This window comes from Mobula hypostoma, chromosome 17 (assembly GCF_963921235.1).
Source record: "Mobula hypostoma chromosome 17, sMobHyp1.1, whole genome shotgun sequence".
Lineage (NCBI taxonomy): Eukaryota > Metazoa > Chordata > Chondrichthyes > Myliobatiformes > Myliobatidae > Mobula > Mobula hypostoma.
In genome coordinates, this window is record NC_086113.1 from 14686807 (window position 1) to 14707136 (window position 20330).

Sequence of the window (20330 nt, forward strand, 5' to 3'; positions counted from 1 at the left end):
TACAGAGTATTTTAGAGACTGCATCTACATGCAGATACTCGCCAGCCACAAGAGGACTCTGGTTAGGCAATGGTAAAGGAGTATCTAGTGTGAACCAGAAAAGGAAATCACATGCTGGTTCCGTTCAAGAGGAATCAGATGGGGATTTTTATAGACCGTTATTAATGAAAACATATATGTATGCAAATTGACTGGTCTGCGGAAAAGGCTGTGTCAAACATTCAGGCCTATGAGGAAGTCTTATTCCACCAGCTCCCTGTGAGCTCAGAGCCTGGCTTCACAGCACCAGTGTGAAGTGTGGCTCTATGGTAGACATGTGTCATATACAGCAGATGACAACAAAGAGGGAAGACCTCCTGTGTACAGTACTATGTCACCTCCACACACTCCAGACAATGGAATCTCCATAAGTCTATTTCCATCTGCCAAAATGAATAATTAGTTTGTTTGTTATGTACAATATCCTGGGTGATCATGGTCTTTCCATGACTATGATTGTTCCAGGCAGTTTTTCTCCACAGAATTACTTTGCCTTCTTCTGGGCAGCGTCTTTACAAGACAGGTGACCCCAGCCATTATCAATACTCTTCAGCAACTGTCTGCCTGGTGTCAGTGGTCGCATAACCAGGATTTGTGCCGTGCACCAGCTGCTCCCATGGCTACATGTGGTCCTGATTTTGGGGGGGGGAGGGGGCTAAGCAGGTACTACACTTTGCCCAAGGGTAACCTGCAGGCTAGCGAAGGGAAGGAGTGTCTTACACCTCCTTTGGCAGAGACATAGAGACATATCTCCACCTCTGTTACCCAAAATGAATAATTACATGGTTAATTGTCAGTGAATTATATGAATTCTATTAATATTATGGTGAATATTCCTGATAGAATATTTGTAATGCAAAAACATTCCAATGTTTTTAAAACAAAATCAGGACTATATTTGAACCCTAGCCGTCAGATTGGATCCACTGGTGACTGTGGGAGGAAATTACACCAGGGAAGCACTTTTCATAATAAAGAAGATTCACAGATGCAGGTTCTGTTGTTGATATCCTAACTTAATTAGATCTGCCGGTCCAGCATTGTGTCTACAAACAGTGCCGCGGTGGAGGGAACTTGGCTTAGTTTTCGCAGCGAACATTTGGTTTCAACTGCACACCCCCAAGTGGACAAGTCCAGGCTGAAATGGAGTTGAATCACCAAGAACAAAACCTCGCGTTCGTCACTTGTTCCGGTGTAATGCTTTATGATTACACGGGCACATTGCATGTGGCGCCATAGCAGCGTAGTAGTTCGTGTGACACTGTCGCAGTTTGGGACGGTCCAGAGTTTGGAGTTCAGTTCTGGTGCTGTCTGTATGTCCTCTCCATGGAACGCATGGGTTTTCCCTGGGTGCTCCAGTTTCCTCCCACAGTCCAAAGATGTATTGGCTAGGTTAATTGGTCATTGTAAATTGTCCTGTGATTGGATTAGGGTTAGGGTTAGGGTTAATCGGGTTTATTGGGGTTGCTGGAGGTGGTGTGGCTCGAAGGGCACACTCACTAAATACATAAATAAACACGACCTGTGACTTCTCTTTCACAATGAAGCGGCTTCTGACTTTTCTCCTGTTCTGTTGCAGCACAAGTTAATGAATAAAGAATGATAACAAGTTACCTTTAGGGCTTGAGAAGTAAACCTGGATTAGTGGATGGAACAACAGTCACTTTGTCTTGCTTCCCTGCTGAGTCCTTGAAGTTATTAAGACAAGGAGGGAATGTGCTTTCATAGTAAGAAAATGCCTCATTTTTCCAAAGGTTGTGGGTGCTTCTGTTATTACCCCACTACTGAAAGCAGGAAAAACAAAATAAACGTATTCAGAACGAGCATAGGAGTAGATCCTTTGTGCCTGCTCTGCCATTCAATAAGATCTTAGCTGATTGTTTTTCTCCGCATTGCACTCTTGCACCAATTGCTTTTCATTTGTGACCTTTAATACACAGAAAATCCATTGACCTTCACCTTACATGTTATGTTATCTGAACGACACATCAACGTCACCACCCTACCCACCATCAAAAAAAAGGTGCAGGAAAAGGGCCAGTAACATCATGAAGGATACCACCTGCTGTGCTCAGGGACTGCTTGAACCACTCCCATTGGGGAGGAGGCCATGTAGCATCCACCCTAGGACCACCAGACACATAAACTGTTACTTTTCCCAGGCAGTAAGGTTGATCAACACCTCCACACACCCTACCACACCCTTCCACTACTTTATCATTTCCTATCAGACTCCAGGATAGGTACATGGAGCTTAGAAAAATAGAGGGCTATGGGTAAACCTAGGTAGTTCTAAAGTAAGGACATGTTCAGCACAGCTTTGTGGGCCGAAGGGCCTGTAACGTGCTGTAGATTTTCTATGTTTCTACTCACCCTATGTACAGACGCTCCTGTGCCTAGTATCACTTTATGGACATACAATCAATCTCGGTATATAAGTTTATCTAATGTATTAATGATAATTGTGATTTTTTATTAGTGTGTTCTTTATCTTATTGTGTATGTGTTTTTTTAGCTGCATCAGATGTGGAGTAACAATTATTTCATTCTCCTTTGCACTTGTGAGCTGGAAATTTCATTAAACAATCTTGGATCTCGAACCTTGCAACAGCTTTCTTGGGTTAATTCTTAATATTCCCAAAGGGTTTACAGATTTCTTCATAATTCACTGTTTTTAAGACTGGTTCCTGGGAACCAGGAAACAGATCAGCCTCTATCTACTCTTCTGGGTACTAAGTTCTTGTTATTCAGGAGTAATAGTGCTAAGACCCTCTCTGTTGATTTCAATGCACCCTCAAGTAATCTTGAATGGGCACTATACTATCCTACGAGCATTAATCAGACATCCCACCCTGCAAAAACTCATTTCAGGGTGGTAGCATCCCCCCCCACCCCAGTCAACCTCCAAGGGTGTATGTAATACTTTGTTTAGTGATTTTGTCTAATCTGTAAACCATGTTGGGTTTATGCGGAAAATGCAACATTAAAATATGTACTTATATTATCATGTTTATTCTATCACAACCTTAAGCAAGTCTATGGGGAATTTGGCCTCATCACGTAGGACATCAATAGAGTAGCTCCTTAGCAGCTAGTCAGGTAGTTTAAATAACAAGCAATACACATAAAAAATGCTGGTGAACGCAGCAGGCCAGGCAGCATCCATAGGAAGAGGTACAGTCGGCGTTTCGGGCCGAGACCCTTCGTCAGGACTAACTGACAGAAGAGGTAGTAAGAAATTTGAAAGTGGGAGGGGCAGGGGGAGATCTGAAATGACAGGAGAAGACAGGAGGGGGAGGGATGGAGCTATGAGCTGGAAAGTTGATTGGCAAAAGGGATACGAGGCTGGAAAAGGGAGAGGATCATGGGACAAGAGGCCTAGGGAGGAAGGGGGGGGGAAGCCCATAGGATGGGCAAGGAGTTACAGTGAGAGGGACAGAGAGAGAAAAAACAGAGGAAAAAAGGGAAAAGAAAAATAAAGAAAGAAGGAATGGGGTACGAGGGGGAGGTGGGGCATTAACGGAAGTTAGAGAAGTCGATGTTCATGCCATCAGGTTGGAGGCTACCCAGATGGAATATAAGGTGTTGATCCACGGCCTCCTTTACTGTCAAGATGAAGCCATACTCAGGTTGGAGGAACAACACCTTATGTTCCGTCTGGGTAGCCTCTAACCTGATGGCATGAACATTGACTTCCCTAACCTCCGTTAATGCCCCACCTCCCCTTCGTATCCCTTATTTATTTATTTATTTTCCCTCCCTCTGTCCCTCTCATTCTATGGCCCACTCCTTGCCCATTCTATGGGCTTCACCCCCCCATCCTTCTTCGTCCCTAGGCCTCCCGTCCCATGATCCTCTCCGTTCTCCAGCCTCGTATCCCTTTTGCCAATTACCTGTCCAGCTCTTGGCTCCATCCCTCCCCCTCCTGTCTTCTTTTATCATTTCGGATCTCCCCCTCCCCCTCCCCCTCCCAAATCTCTTACTATCTCTTCTTTCAGTTAGCCCTGACGAAGGGTCTCGGCCCAAAACGTTAACTGTACCTCTTCCTAGAGATGCTGCCTGGCCTGCTGCATTCAACAGCATTTTTTTATGTGTGTTGCTTGAAATTCCAGCATGTGCAGATTTCCTCGTGTTTGCGTAGTTTAAATAACGTTAGCTATGCTAATGAACGAATGACACCTGTTAATCTCACCTCAACATGTCTTTTACATTTTAACCCACCATGGGCAATAGAAAAGTCACTGTTGCAAACAGTGCAGCGAGCAACACTGTCATTATTTTTGAGGTCGACTGTAAAGCCCGTCCGCAGAGAAAACGGATAGGTCTACTTCGCATGAAAAGAGACCAATCAGGATGCTAACAGGAATTCTGCAGATGCTGGAAATTCAAGCAACACACATCAAAGTTGCTGGTGAACGCAGCAGGCCAGGCAGCATCTGTAGGAAGAGGTGCAGTCGACGTTTCAGGCCGAGACCCTTCGTCAGGACTAACTGAAGGAAGAGTGAGTAAGGGATTTGAAAGTTGGAGGGGGAGGGGGAGATCCAAAATGATAGGAGAAGACAGGAGGGGGAGGGATAGAGCCAAGAGCTGGACAGGTGATAGGCAAAAGGGGATACGAGAGGATCATGGGACAGAGGTCCAGAAAGAAAGACGGGGGGGGGGGGACCCAGAGGATGGGCAAGAGGTATATTCAAAGGGACAGAGGGAGAAAAAGGAGAGTGAGAGAAAGAATGTGTGCATAAAAATAAGTAACAGATGGGGTACGAGGGGGAGGTGGGGCCTTAGCGGAAGTTAGAGAAGTCGATGTTCATACCATCAGGTTGGAGGCTACCCAGACGGAATATAAGGTGTTGTTCCTCCAACCTGAGTGTGGCTTCATCTTTGCAGTAGAGGAGGCCGTGGATAGACATGTCAGAATGGGAATGGGATGTGGAATTAAAATGTGTGGCCACTGGGAGATCCTGCTTTCTCTGGCAGACAGAGCGTAGATGTTCAGCAAAGCGGTCTCCCAGTCTGCGTCGGGTCTCGCCAATATATAAAAGGCCACATCGGGAGCACCGGACGCAGTATATCACCCCAGTCGACTCATAGGTGAAGTGTTGCCTCACCTGGAAGGACTGTTTGGGGCCCTGAATGGTGGTAAGGGAGGAAGTGTAAGGGCATATGTAGCACTTGTTCCGCTTACACGGGTAAGTGCCAGGAGGGAGATCTGTGGGGAGGGATGGGGGGGACGATTGGACAAGGGAGTTGCGTAGGGAGCGATCCCTGCGGAATGCAGAGAGAGGGGTGGAGGGAAAGATGTGCTTAGTGGTGGGATCCCGTTGGAGGTGGCGGAAGTTACGGAGAATAATATGTTGGACCCGGAGGCTGGTGGGGTGGTAGGTGAGGACCAGGGGAACCCTATTCCTAGTGGGGTGGCGGGAGGATGGAGTGAGAGCAGATGTACGTGAAATGGGGGAGATGCGTTTAAGAGCAGAGTTGATAGTGGAGGAAGGGAATCAGGATGCTCACTCTTGCTCTCCTCTCCCTCTGAAAACAATCGATTTCCGGGATATTGTAGTTTCTGGGCGTCAGGGAGTCGCTATCAGTATGCAGGAGACTCCCGGAACTTCCAGGAAAGGTGGGATGTCTGATTAACACGTATTAAAAAGCACATAAACACTTTAAAATACTATGAAAGGCTGTGATATGATTAAGTATGAGTTAGGGTTAGGAAGCTGTGGGCATTCTATGCTGGTGCTGGAAGCATGGCCACTCTTGTTCAATGTGTTGATCATTGACACAGCCAACACATTTCACTGTATGTTTCAATGTACATGTGACAAACAAAGCTAATCTTTATCTTTTTAACAAAGTAGCTCATTTGAGTGCATTGATACTTATAAGCAGTATTGGTTTTGAAATCAATAGGTGCAACTGTATAAACAAGGACCACTTTCAAATGGCCCCTTGCAAGGCCACTTGCCACAAGTAATCTGGAAACAGATCAACATATTTATATAGGCAGAGGTTAGTTCTTCAAGGTCAAAAGGGACAAGATAATGCAAATATGATTGGGACAAAAAGCAGACATGCCACCAGGACAATGACCTGCACTCAAGGACGTTAAAAAGAGTAACTGCAGAGCGCTGCTGTTTTTCAAAACTCACGAGTTCTGGGAGGATTCCTGCAGACTGAAAATCATAAGTGTTTAAGGGAGAGAGACCAAAAGCAAGGGAACTATAGGGCAGTCAACTTAACTTCTTTTATTGGTGAGATGCTGGAACCCATAATAAAAGGGGGAAAAAAGTCACGTAGAAGCTTAGTGCAGTCAAATCCAGTCATAGTGGTTTTATTAAAGTACAATTGTGCTTAACAAAGTCGTTATGAATTACAGAGGTGAACCTGTAAATACTGCTACAACAGCCATGTATCCTTTCTGGGCACCTATCACCTGGTGGTTCTCTCTCCCCTCCCCCCACTTTTCAAATCTATTCCTCGGCTTTTTTCTCCCCCCAGTTCTGCCGAAGGGTCTCGAAATGTCGACTGTTTACCATAGATGCTGCCTGATCTGCTGAGTTCCTCCAGCATTTTGTGTGTGTTGCTCAGATTTCCGGCACCTGTAGATTTTCTCTTGTTTGTGATTTATCCTGTAAATGTGATGTATTTGGGTTTCAGGAAGATGTTTGATAAAGTTTCACATAAAATAAGAATTCATGGGGATAAAAGTGTGTAAAAATGGTCTGGTGATTACATATGGGGGGGTAGAATAATGCAACATTTTCATGGTGAAAGGATGTAAATGTTGATGTTCCACAAGAATTATTTTTGCATTCTAATTATTTACTATCTACATCTGTGAGATAGAAGCGGGAGTGAAACGTAAGGTATCTAAGATTGCTGAATAATCTGTCAAGGCTGGGATGAAGACATCCTGCAACAGAATGAAAATGGGTTGAGGGAATGAACAAAAAAAAATTGAAAAATGGAATTTCTTACAGGAAAGTGTCAAGTCCTGCTCTTTGATAGGAGGAATCAAAAGACAGACGATTCTCTAAAAAGGAGAGATTGCAATGAGTGGAATATATAAGGATTTACTGTTGCTGTACATAAATACAAGTAGTTAGAATACAGGTACAGAAAATAATTGTGAAGACAAATGCCATGTTGGCCTTTACTGCAAGGAAGTTGGAATTTAAAAACAGGGAAACAGCCTTATAGTTGTACAGGGCCCTGGTGATGTCACACTTGTAATACAGTTGACAATTCTGGTCTACTTATTTAGGAAAGGATATTGTTTCATTGAAGGCAATTCAAAAGAGATTCATAAAGCTAATCCCTAGGACAAGGGTTTGTCCTTTCCTTTCAGCAAACAAATTTAGATCAGTAACCTCAGGAATTTAGAAGAAATGAAGAATGATCATAAAGGACCATAAGAAGAATGAACTTTGAACAGTACAGCCCCTTTGGCTCATGATGTTCTGCTCCACCCTAACAGGACATTACAAAGTAGATGTTGAGACACTTCCTAACTAGGAGAGTCTCAAATGAGGGCACTGTGGATGAAATTACTGGAGAGACAGAGTCACTGGTAGATACAAAGCAGCTTCTTTATTCGACGCAATGAGGTACAGCAGGCATCTTCACGGATGGAGATGCTTTCTGCAGAAAGGTCTGCTAGCTAAATGTGGGCTCGATATTTATATGCTAAATACAAAGGCAATCGCTACTTAAAAAGTTACAGAAAATGCATAGACAATGCTTCCTATTGAAGCTACATACATCACACCTTCGGAATTCATCCTTTCCTTCTGACGCCAACATGTCTGGGTTGGTACCTGCAGCCTTTAGGAATGTAAGTTAAGTCTACGATACATTTATTTGGCATTTCCTGTGCTAACATAGAAGACAATTAATACAATTAATATTTATAATGTATAGGTGATACTACCTTCGAAACTACAGTATCAGGTCAAACTACCAGAAGTATCTGGTATTCACACTTTTTAGGAAGCCAATTGTGGTGGGCTCAATCCACAGTCCTTTGTCAAACAGTTAAAATAGAAGTATGGTGGCCAAAGTCATTTAAGTGTAAACAAATCATCTACCCAGAAAGAAATCCACAATAACAGTCACATAGTTAAGAACAAGAGAAAATCTGCAGATGCTGGAAATGTATGCAACACACACACACACACACACACAAACAAAATGCTGGAGGAACTCAGCATGCCAGGCACACACAGTGGAAAAGAGTACAGTTGACATTTCGGGCTAACTGGAGAAAAAAAGATGAGAAGTAGAGTTCACACAACACAACAGGAATTCTGCAGATGCTGGAAATTCAAGCAACACACATCAAAGTTGCTGGTGAATGCAGCAGGCTAGGCAGCATCTCTAGGAAGAAGTACAGTCGACGTTTCAGGCCAAGACCCTTCGTCAGGACTAATTGAAGGAAGAGTTATCTTCAGTTAGTCCTGACGAAGGGTCTCGGCCTGAAATGTCGACTGTACTTCTTCCTAGAGATGCTGCCTGGTCTGCTGCATTCACCAGCAACTTTGAGAAGTAGAGTTAAAAGGTGGGGAAGAGGAGGGAGAATCACAAGCGTGACAGTGAAATTGAGAGGGGGAGGGATGAAGTAAAGAGCTGGGAAGTTGATTGGTGAAGGAGATACAGGGCTGGAGAAAGGGGGATCTAATAGGCAAGCCATGGAAGAAAGAAAGAAAAGGAGGGGAAGAACACCAGAGGGAGGTGATGGACAGTCAAGGAGATAAGGTGAGAGAGGGAAATGGAAATGGGGAATGGTGAAGGGAGGGGGGCCCATTACCAGAAGTTCAAGAAATCGATGTTTATACCATCAGGTTGGAGGCTACCCAGACAGAATAAAAGGTGTTGTTCCTCCAACCTGAGGGTGGCCTCATTCGACAGTAGAGGAGGCCATGGATTGACATATCAGAATGGGAATGGGAAGTGGAATCAAAATGGCCGACCATAAAAGAATCAGGGAATTGGCGGCTAGGTGGAAGTGACACAGAAGAGGAGTTGAAATTAGCAATCATCATATTAAACGTTGGGGGCAGGTGCTCTTAACTTTTGCTGTTTTGTACGACTTTTCACAACTGGCTATCACCAATCTGCAACCAATGGATAAGTCTCATTTTTCAGCCGTGATCAGTGCCTTTACCCAAGTTCAAGGTTCGAATTATTCTCTTTCTAACTTTTTAATCTATCGGATGCATTGATTATTTCAATAAATGAAAGGTATCAAAATCTTTCTCGTCTTTGGATAATCTTCAAACTTTTCCAGATACCACCTGCAATGAAAAGATAAATTATTATACATTTTAACAGTACCAACAGAAATATTTTATAACAATTTCCAGTATTTGGACATTATTTACAGTACTTTCCTTCACGTTTTTGGCCAGCTGATTCTGAATCCGTTTGAATGATCACAACCCTTCTGAAATAAATGCTTAATGAAGTCACAGGAAGGCTGGAAGAGCTCACCAGGTCAGGCACCATGGAAAGATGAACAGAGTCAATGCCGAAGGTCAGGGACCCTTTGTCGGAACTGCAAACGAGCTAGTTATCTCCATTTCCGACAAAGGGTCTCAGCCCGAAACATTTTACTGTTATATCTCCCAGAAGTACAGCCTGCCTTGCTGAATATTTTCAGCATTTTCCGTTTTTGTTTCAGATTTCCAGCATCTGCAGTTGTTTTGATGTGACATGCCTGCCCTTTCATGGTGTTAGAGCTACCTTGGTAAAGGTTATTATTAAAATACATATATGTTACTTTGAGATTCATTTTCTTGCAGGCATTTATAGAAAAATAAAGAAATAAATAGAATTTACTAAAAACTATACATAAACAATGACTGGCAAGCAACCAATGTGCAAAAGAATACAAATTGTACAAATAATAAAAAAGTACAGAGAACACGAGCTCTGAGCTGATGAGCTTCATGAACGTGAGCTTCAAAGTGAGGTATAGGTTGTAGAATCAGTTCAGAGCTGTGGTGAGTGAAGTTATCCATAGGTAACCTGTCTTACTGGAGGAAAACCAGCTTGTATTACTTTCTCAAACAGGAGAGAATCTGCAGATGCTGGAAATCCAGAGCAACACACACAAAATGCTGGAGGAACTCAGCAGGCCAGGCAGCATCTATGGAAAAGAGTACAGTTGATGTTTTGGGCTGAGCCCCTTCTCTGAAACATCGACTGTACTTTTTTTCCCCGTAGATGCTGTCTGGCCTGCTGAGTTCCTCCAGCATTTTGTGTGTGTTGTATGTATTACTTTCCTTTACCTTTTTATAATCTTTCTAACTAAAGTAGTACAATAATATTATAAATCTTTTGAAGCTCCTGTAATATTTACAACCTCTGTCCTCTAAGGGGAGTTTGTGCGTCCCATTTTGGTAACCGCAGTGTTAAACAATTTGAATAATTCAAATGTACTAAATAAATTCAAACTCTAATTAGCACTAGTTCTACTTAAAACTGAAATATGACTACAAAGCAAAAGGCAACATGGATCTAAATCGAATGCTAAACACAAGCGATTCTGCAGATGCTGTAAATCTTGAGCAACACACACAAAACGCTGGGGGATTGCCCAAAATATTGACTGTTTATTCCCCTCCACAGATACTGTCTGACTTGCCAAGTTCCTCCAGCATTTTGTACATGTTGCTTTAAATGTAATATGGTAGTTTGGAAGGTTTTATAAAATATCATTTACATCAAAATGGAAAAGTTAGACTACTCAGCGCATAAATTTACAGTTGAGGAACATGGAAAAATTTCCAAGGTTAATAACGCTGCATTACCGGCAAGATTGAAAAGAGTAGCTGAAAAATGAACTCAAAAATAAAGTTTGAACAAGATTGAGGAAAATTTCAGAAAGAAATAAATGCTATATTTAAAGCCCAAAGAAACTAGAAAGTGTGTAGAACATTGTGCCGCGATTCCTCCTCATTACAAGTGAGCATTAAGAAGAATACAAGAAATTCTGCAGATGCTTGAAATCCTGAGTATCAACACAAAATGCTGGAGGAACTCAGCAGGTCAGGCAGCATCTGTGGAGTGGAACATTTTGGGCCGAGACACTTCATTGGGACTGGAAAAGGAGGGGGAAGCTCACTTCCTCCCCTTTCCTTTCCGGTCCTGATGAGGTGTCTCAGCCAAAAACATGAACTGTTTAATCCTCTTCAAAGATGCTGCCTGACATGCTGAGTTCCTCCAGCATTTTCGTGTTTCTGAGCATTAATTATGTTCTGGTCTGATGCATGTTGAGCAGTCATTGTGGAGGACGTGACTTTTTCATGTCCTGCAAGGATCGGAAGGTCGTTCCTCTACAGACCACAGAACCTGCTGTCTCCAACGTCAGCAGGCCTGGATGTCTCCAGACCGCGATCCCTGTTGCTGACCTCAATTCTCTAACAATTCAAAGCAGATTCAAAACCTGGACTCCACCACCATCAATGTGGGTTCCAACGACCTCGGACACCTCCGAAGAGCCAACTGAGCAACCTCCAACTCTAACTCTGGCCTTTACCTCCAGGCTGGGTCTTCACGCGCTGCCACTGGAACCCGTCTCCCATTTCCCCACCGCCACTCCTCAATCCCGTCTCCCTCAGGTCCCACCGCCAGCTATTGGGTCCTCAGAGACTCCATTTTCCTCTCACAGCACCATCCCCAAACACTCCAAACCTCCCTTCCCCTCAGACACTACCAACACCCTTCCCCCCTCTGATCCCAGCTCTTATCCATGCCGAGTCTTCAACATCCCCTCCCTGAGGCCTCACCTTTGTCCCTCTGCACTCACACCTCTGAGTTCCGCGGCCATGGCAACGCTGACCTCTTTTTCCGCCACCTCCGAGGCTATTTCTTTGGCAAGGACTCCCCACCCCACACTGATGACCCCCTTCTCTCACCTTCAGGCCTCCTTCTCTTCCTGGACACTTCGCCCTGGGCTTCTGCCTGCTCTGGGCCTGTTCACTGCCAGCTGCTGATGGGACATTAACCATCTAGAATTCAACACTCCTGTCTCCAATTCCAACCTCACTCCTTCCGAACGCTCTGCTCTCCACAACAATCCCAACTTCACCATCAAACCCACAGATAAGGGAGGTGCTGTAGGAGCCTGGCGTACTGACCTCTACCTTGCTGAGGCCCAACGCCAACTCTCAGACCCCTCTTCTTTCTTACCCCTCAAACAGGACACCATTGAGGAACACCAGCCCATCGTCTCCCACACCATCACCGCGTTATTAATTCTGGGGATCTCCCATGCAACGCCTCCAGCCTCATAGTTCCAGCACCCCACACCTTCCATTCCTACTTCCTACCCAAGATCCACAAATCCACTTGTCCAGATAGACCCATTGTTTCAGCTTGTTCCTGCCACACTGAACTCATATCGGCATACCTCAAATCTCTTTCATTCTCCCCCCCCCCCCCCCGGTTCAGTCTCTTCCTACCTACATCCGTGATACCGCACACACTCTTGATCTTTTCAAGGGTTTCAAGTTTCCTGGCCCCCATCATCTTATTTTCACTGTGGATGTCCATTCCCTGTACACCTCCACCTGGACGGCCTCAAAGCTCTCCATTTTTTCCCGGACGCCAGATCCAATCAGTTCCCCTCCACCACCACTCTCCTCCTAGCTTAGCAGAACTTATCCTCACTCTAAATCATTTCTCCTTAGGCTCCTCCCACTTCCTTCAAACAGAAGGGGTACCCATGGGTACTCGTATAGGTCGTATGCCAGCTACGTGGAACAATCTATGTTCCAAGCCTACACTTGTGACCATCCCGCACTTTTCCTACACTACATCGACAACTGCATTGGTGCTGCTTCCTGCACCCGTGCTGAACTCGTCGACTTCATCCAATTTGCCTCCAACTACCACCCTCCCTCAAATTCACCTGATCCATTTCCGACACCTCCCTTCCCTTTCTCGATCTCACTGTCTCTGTCTCTGGAGACAGCTTACTGTATCTGCAGATGTCTATTACAAACCCACAGACTCTCACAGCCACGGGGACTATACCTCTTCCCACCCTGTTACTTGTAAAAACACGATCCCCTTCTTTCAGCTCCTCCATCTCCACCGCATCTGCTCTCAGAATGAGGCTTTTCATTCTAAAAAAAAGGTGTCCTCCTTTTTCAAAGAAAGGGGCTTCCCTACCTCCACCATCAATGCTGTCCTAAACCGCATCTCTTCCATTCCAGGCACATCTGCTCTTACTCTACAGCCCCCCCACCGCCACCCCACCAGGGATAGGGTTCCTCGACCTCACCTACCACTCACCAGTCTCCATGTCCAGCACGTAATTCTCTGAAACTTCCGCCACCTCCAATGATACCCCACCACCAAGCACATCTTTCCCTCCCCCCCACCTTTCTGCTTTCCACAGGGATCACTCCCTACGCGACTCCCTTGTCCATTCACCCCTCCCCACTGATCTCCCTCCTGGCACTTATCTTTGCAAGCCAAGCAAGTGCTACACCTCCTCCAGGGCCCTAAAAAGTCCTTCCAAGTCAGGCAACAGTTCACCTTATATTCTGTTTAGGTAGCTTCCAAACTGACGGCATAAACATCAATTTCTCAAACTTTCAGTAATGCCCCCAACCCTACCCCCTCCTTCACCATTTCCCATCCGCTTTTCCCTCCCTCACCTTACCTCCTTGCCCACCCATGGACTACCTCTGCTCCTCCTCTCCCCCTGCCCCCTTTCACTTTCTTCCATGGCCTTCTGTCTCTTTCACCATTCAACCTCTCAGCTCTTAACTTTATCGCTTCCCCTCCAGGTTTCACCTATCACCTGGTGTTTCTCTCTCCCCTCTTCCCACCCACCTTTAAACCTACTTTAAACCTACTCCTCAGCTTTTTTTTCTCCAGTCCTCCAAAGGGTTTCAGCCCAAAACATCAACTGTTTACTCTTTTCCATAGATGCTGCCTGGCCTGCTGAGTTCCTCCAGAATTTTGGGTATGTTGCTCGGATTTCCAGCATCTGCAGACACATTATACTTTATTGTCGCCAAACAATTGATACTAGAACGTACAATCATCACAGCGATATTTGATTCTGCGCTTCTCGCTCCCTGGATTACAAATCGATAGTAAATTAAAAATTTAAATTATAAATCATAAATAGAAAATAGAAAAATGGAAAGTAAGTTAGTGCAAAAAAAAAACCGAGATGCAGGTCCGGATATTTGGAGGGTATGGCCCAGATCCGGGTCAGGATCCGTTCAGCAGTCTTATCACAGTTGAATTTTCTCTTGATTGTGGAAGTCATTGGCCTTTTGGTGTTAGAACCTAATTATTTGTGTCTTGGCGTCAGAAACTAGGTATTTGAGTTCAAAAGTCAGGAGGTTATGTTGCAACTTCCATAAAGCTCTGGAGTATCGTGTACAGTTCTGGTTGCCCCGCTATTAGAAGGATGTTGAGGCTTTGGAGAGGGTGCAGAAGGGGCTTACCAGGAAGCTGCCCGGTTTAGAGGGCGTGTGCTATCATGAAAGGCTGGATCAACTTGGGTTGTTTTCTCCAGAGTGGCAGAGGCTGTGGGCAGATCGGGTAGAGATTTATAAGATTATGAGGGGCATAGATAGAGTGGGCAGAGAGTATCTGTTTCCCAGGGTTGAAATATCTAATACCAGAGAGCGTGCATTAAAGGTGAGAGGGGGTAAGTTCAAGGGGAATGTGAGGGGTAAGTTTTTTTTTATTCAGAGAGTCACGGATGCCTGGAACGCACTGTCTGGTATGGCAAATACATTAGAGGCTTTTACAAGATGTTTGGGTAGGCACATGGATGCAGGAAGATGGGGTGGGGGGAGAGAATATGGATATGGTGTACGTAGGGGGGATTAGTGTTTGGGTGTTTTTGATTAGCTTTTTAGCTGGTTCAGCACAACATTGTGGGCTGAATGGCCTGTTCCTGAGCTATACTCTTCTATGTTCTATATATAACGCAACCCAACTGGGATTGTCGAAAATAACGCACAAAGGCAGCTTCCTAATCAGGAGATGGTGTTGCATATCAAGAAATCAAACTGCTTTTCTCTGAACTAAGCTGAAATTTAGAGAGCAGGCAATTGCTGAAACCGTGTCTTCTCCCACTTAACGTGCCTGCTGCAGCTCCTCATGATGCCGAAGACAATGCTCCCACAAACATAGAGTAATAACGACAATATATGTTTCTGAGTTTGATCGGAGCAGCCTACAGACAACAAACTGAGCTGAACTGATTACGCCTGGACCCTTTTGATTTTCGACTTTGCGCTTCATACTCAGTGTTTTTCACTCGCCTTTTTTCCTATGTTGCCGTTTGTGCGATTTGGTTTTTTTTTTACACAATGGGTGGGGGGTGGTTTTTCTTTGAACGGGCTCCATGGTTCTCTGTTTCATGGCTGTCCCTGACGAACCTCAGGGTTGTGTACTGCATACATACTTCGATAATAAATGTACTTTGACATGTGTTTGGCATGGTAGCGTAGCAGCTTTGTAGCACCAGAGATCAACGTTCAATTCCCGCCGCTGTATGTAATGAGTCTGTACACCCTCCCCGTGACTGTGCGTTTTCAAAGACATATGGTTAGGGTTAATAAGTAGTAAGTTATAAGCATGCTATGTTGGCATCAGAAGCACGGTGATACTTGGATTTTGACTTTTACTTGTGGGCTGCCCTCAGCACACCCTCGGACTACACTGGTCATGGAGGCAAATGAGACATTTCACGGCATGTTGTGGTGTTTGGACATACATGGGACAAATAAAGCTCATCTCTCTTGCTGATGAAGTTGCATCGGCCCGAAACGTCGATCGTGTAAAGTATAAAGTTCAAAGTAAATTTATTATAGAGTACATATATGTCACCACATACAACCCTGAGATTCATTTTTCCTGTGGGCACACTCTGCAAATCTATAACAGGATCAACGAAAGATCAACCAGAGTGCAGAAGACAACAAACTGTGCAAATGCAAATATAAATAAATAGCAATAAATAACAAGACAGAGTCCTTAAAGTGAGATCATTGGTTGTGGGAACATCAAGGGATGGGCAAGTGAGTATAGTCAATGTCTTTTGTTTAGAAGGGGCAGTAACTGTTTTTGAATCTTCATTTCCATAGATGCTCTCTGATCTGCTGAGTTCCTCCAGCAGTTTGTATGGATTACTCTGGGATTTCCAGCATCTGCAGAATCTCATGGTCATGGTCTCTCTCACTTAACTTTTTCCTGCCTGTTTGCATTCTTATTAACCTGTCAATTAAAGTAAATCAAATTCAGCAACAAGTACGGTAATGATTTTAAACTGAACCTACCGATGATGTTGTATAGCCCGAGTAACAAGTATGAGAAAGGTAAATATAGCAAATGCTGTACTCGGCAGTGACCAGCAGGCTATAGCAAACCCCATCCATTCAACTACTTCTCCAAAGAAGTTGGCAGCGGTCACGTATTCAAACAGTCCTCCTTTAAAAAATTTTCAAAGAAATTATTTGGAGATATTCAGAATAATTTATTAGAAAGCTTTAATTGCTACTTTTCTAAAACACTCACCTTGTGGGATTTTGTATCCAGTTTCACCAGGTTTTCGCAGGTTTCTAAGTATGTTGTCAGAATGCAGGTTCACTAACAATCCAAGAAACCAGACAGCTGAGCCTAAAAACAAGAGTTCATATGTAACACTAACTCCCTACAGTTTCTATGCTACTTGAGAGATAAATAAGGCTTTAGTTGGCAAGAAAAAACAAAGAGAATGTGTATTTCTATAGCAAACTAGAACATAGACCTTTTTGTTGCTTCATCGGGCTAAGAGCAGACCCAATGTATTTTGAAACTACTTGCTTATTGTACAATTAAAATGTTGAATTTTGGGCCAGGTTTGTTTATTGACAATACTACTTTTATGGACAATGCTCGTCTGGAGTCAGCTCTCCTCTGCTCTCCCTAATTTCACATTGTGCCTTGCAAGTGAGAAATGAGTTGCAAGTCAGATTCTGGTAGGTGTGTGGGCTATTGAGCATAATCCAACCCATTTAGCTTGGAATTTATCAGGATTCACCATCAATATACAGTAACAACAAGATGGCAACGATTAGCATCTTAAATCAAGTATATAAAGTGCAGCAAGTTTTCGAAGTTTCATCCAACACCACTGAGACTCACCATTCAAATATCAAGTATAAAGTTGGGACACTGATGCCAGAAAATATTAGATCATGTCTATTCAAGTAAATTTTGACAGTGCATGTTCTACTAACTACTGCTGAGTAACATCTGTCACCAAATAGTTATATTTAAAATCATGTAATCTGTTTTTTTCTGATTTTAGCTATTATTGTTATTAATAGAAGTATCTTCCTGTCTCTTTTCTTTACCTGTTAATCCCAACTTGCTTGACCTCATTTTGTGTGATTTTATATTGAATCGTATGGTAGTGTAACAGTTACTCTAACGCTATTAGCAGACACCAACAGAATCATTCATATGGCCAGTGGTGTTGTGGGGATGGAACTGGACTCTCTCACGGTGGTGTCTGAAAAGAGGATGCTGTCTAAGTTGCATGCCATCTTGGTCAATGTCTCCCATCCACTACATAATTTACTGGGTGGGCACAGGAGTACATTCAGCCAGAGACTCAATCCACCGAGATGCAGCACAGAGCATCATAGGAAGTCATTCCTGCCTGTGGCCATGAAACTTTACAACTCCTCCCTTGGAGGGTCAGACACCCTGAGCCAATAGGCTGGTCCTGGACTTATTTCATAATTTACTGGCATAATTTACATATTACTATTTAACTATTTATGGTTCTATTACTATTTATTATTTATGGCGCAACTGTAACGAAAACCAATTTTCCCCGGGATCAATAAAGTATGACTATGACTATTACAGCGCCAGTGACCCAGGTTCAATTCCTGCTGCCTGAAAGGAGTTTGTTCCTTCTCCCTGTGACCATGTGGGTTTCCTCCGGGTGCTACTGTTTCCTCCCACATCCCAAAGACATATGGGTTAGTAAGTTAATTGGTCACATGGATGTAATTGTTGAGCCAGAAGGGCCTGGTACTGTGTGTACCTCTAAATAAATAAATAACTGAACAGACTTTCCTGTTTTAGCCACTGCAGCCCCCATATTAACTCAGATGAGTTGATAGGGGGAGCTGCTCTATTATGTGAAATGAAGAAGTGTACACATCAGCGGCACTTTGAAGCAGCCACATCAATGGCATTCTACTTCCGGATTTATAGACAATAGACAATAGGTGCAGGAGTAGGCCATTTGGCCCTTCGAGCCAGCACCACCATTCACTGTGATCATGGCTGATCATCCACAATCAGCACCCTTTTCCTGCCTTCTCCCCATATCCCTTCACTCTGCTCTTTAAGAGCTCTATCTAACTCTTTTTGATGTCAATCCATTGTTGCCAGTGATTTATCATTTCAATATTTACAATCTGAAGTTGAAATCTGACAGACCTTCAGGTTGAAAGCAATATCAATATGATTTAGCAGCAGATAACACAAGAAACAGAAACCAGTGAAGCCCATTTGGTTTTCTTTGCCTGCTTTTCCATTCACCAAGTTCATGCTAATCATTCTCCTCACCATCTGTTTCTAGCACTAACCCCATATTTCTTGTTTCCCTTGACGCAGGGGTTCCCAACCTTTTTCACGCAATGGTACTCTACCATTAACCGAGGGGTCCATGAAAGGCAGGTTGGGAAATCGTGCCTTAATAACAAACAGTTCCTCCATCTTTCCTGAACATACCAAGTTCAGAATTCCAAGGATTCACTAACTCCGGATGAATACCAAGACCCCAGCTTTGAGACATTGCTTTTTGGTGTAATATTAAATCTGCATCTATCCTGTCAGGCCCCAGAAGAATCTTGATCATTTCACTGAGATCACCTCTCATTCCTCTCTTCATCCTCAGGCAATTTACAGAATTTGGTACGTTTCTCTGACCACACCATACAGACACCTTGCTTTCGGGTGATGAAGGCTCACTCACCCCTTCTTCCTTGGCACCTTGCACGGAGCGCTCAGTGCATTGTGGATTTCATCGTCTCCAGTGGAAGTTACTCGGATAACGCACTATAGAACACTAGCCATCCACATCACGTGGAAGCCACAGCAGCTCAAGATCAATCTGCAGCATGAACAATGCTCAGTCTACAACATTTGAGCAAAAGCACAGTAACAGGTCCTCTGGTCCAACGAGCCCACGCCCACCAGTTACATCCACCTGATCAATTAACACGTACATCTTTGGAACGTGGGAGGAAACCCATGCAGTCACGGGGAGAACGTACAGGCTCCATACAGACGTTGGCGGAATTGATCCGGGTTGCTTGCCCTGTCATAGCGTTATGCTAGCTGCTACACGACCATGCCACCCCTAAAATCACGTTGAGGAAGAATAACTTAATCACATGTTGGGTACAGCCTGTAGAAATTTGCAAAAGCAGCTATGATAATATTTTTTACTTCCCTTGCCATCACAGAGGCTTGAGCCCATAACGCCCGAGATATCTATTTCATTACAGTCAAATAACATTGACAGAAGCTACGTTTGTCTCCACAAGTGAGGTTCACCTAAGGAAACTACCAGGTACCAGTTACATCACAACGAACAGGAGCCCGTTTCGTTCAGCTAGACGACAGCAGGCTCAACTACTGACCTGAGGCAACCTATCCAGTCATTAAAGCTATTTAGTCATCCAATGACTGCACTCAATCCCTGTTATCCAATTTTTATGATACAATTGCCCTGGCGCAGAGCACAAGCCAGAAAAACAAGGTAAAAGAATTTAACATTCTACAATTCCTTTACAAGACATTCACAATGTAAACTTTAATCTAAACTCTTAACATGGCTTTGTCAGTAATTCACCTTTGTAATCTCTTCATTGAATAGTTCCTTCCCACATGTAGGAGGGTATTCAGCCCATCAAATCTCAGAGTATTCCCATCAATCCCATTCCCCCACTTATCAGTCTGTGGCCTCTATTCTCCACATGCTTAATAACACCTCTGATTCCCCCACCACCCACCAATATTTGGGACAATTTTCAGACACCTACAAACCTAAAAACAAGCATGTCTTTGGGCCATGGAAGGAAACTGTTATGTGGTTACAGGCAGCATGATAGCGTAGTTATTGGCGTAACATTTTTCAATGCCTGCGATCAGCGAGCGGGTTCAATTCCTGCCACTGTCTGTCAGGAATTTGTACCTTCTTCCTCCAGGTGCTCTGGTTTCCTCCTCTAAGCTAAAGTGACACTTGT

At 43.9% G+C, this 20330-nt stretch overlaps 1 protein-coding gene across 1 annotated transcript in view; it reads right to left on the reverse strand.

Annotated features, from left to right (window-relative positions):
* Positions 1-8542: 8542 nt before the first annotated feature.
* srd5a1 (steroid-5-alpha-reductase, alpha polypeptide 1 (3-oxo-5 alpha-steroid delta 4-dehydrogenase alpha 1)) overlaps positions 8543-20330 on the reverse strand; it is a 42400-nt gene continuing 30612 nt past the window's right edge. Inside the window, exons 3-5 of the mRNA XM_063069591.1 lie at positions 16594-16695; positions 16356-16506; positions 8543-9332 (exon numbers count right to left, since the gene is read on the reverse strand). Of these exons, the coding sequence (XP_062925661.1) occupies positions 9266-9332; positions 16356-16506; positions 16594-16695 (320 nt within the window). The 3' untranslated portion in view covers positions 8543-9265. The remainder of the gene's footprint in view (positions 9333-16355; positions 16507-16593; positions 16696-20330) is intronic.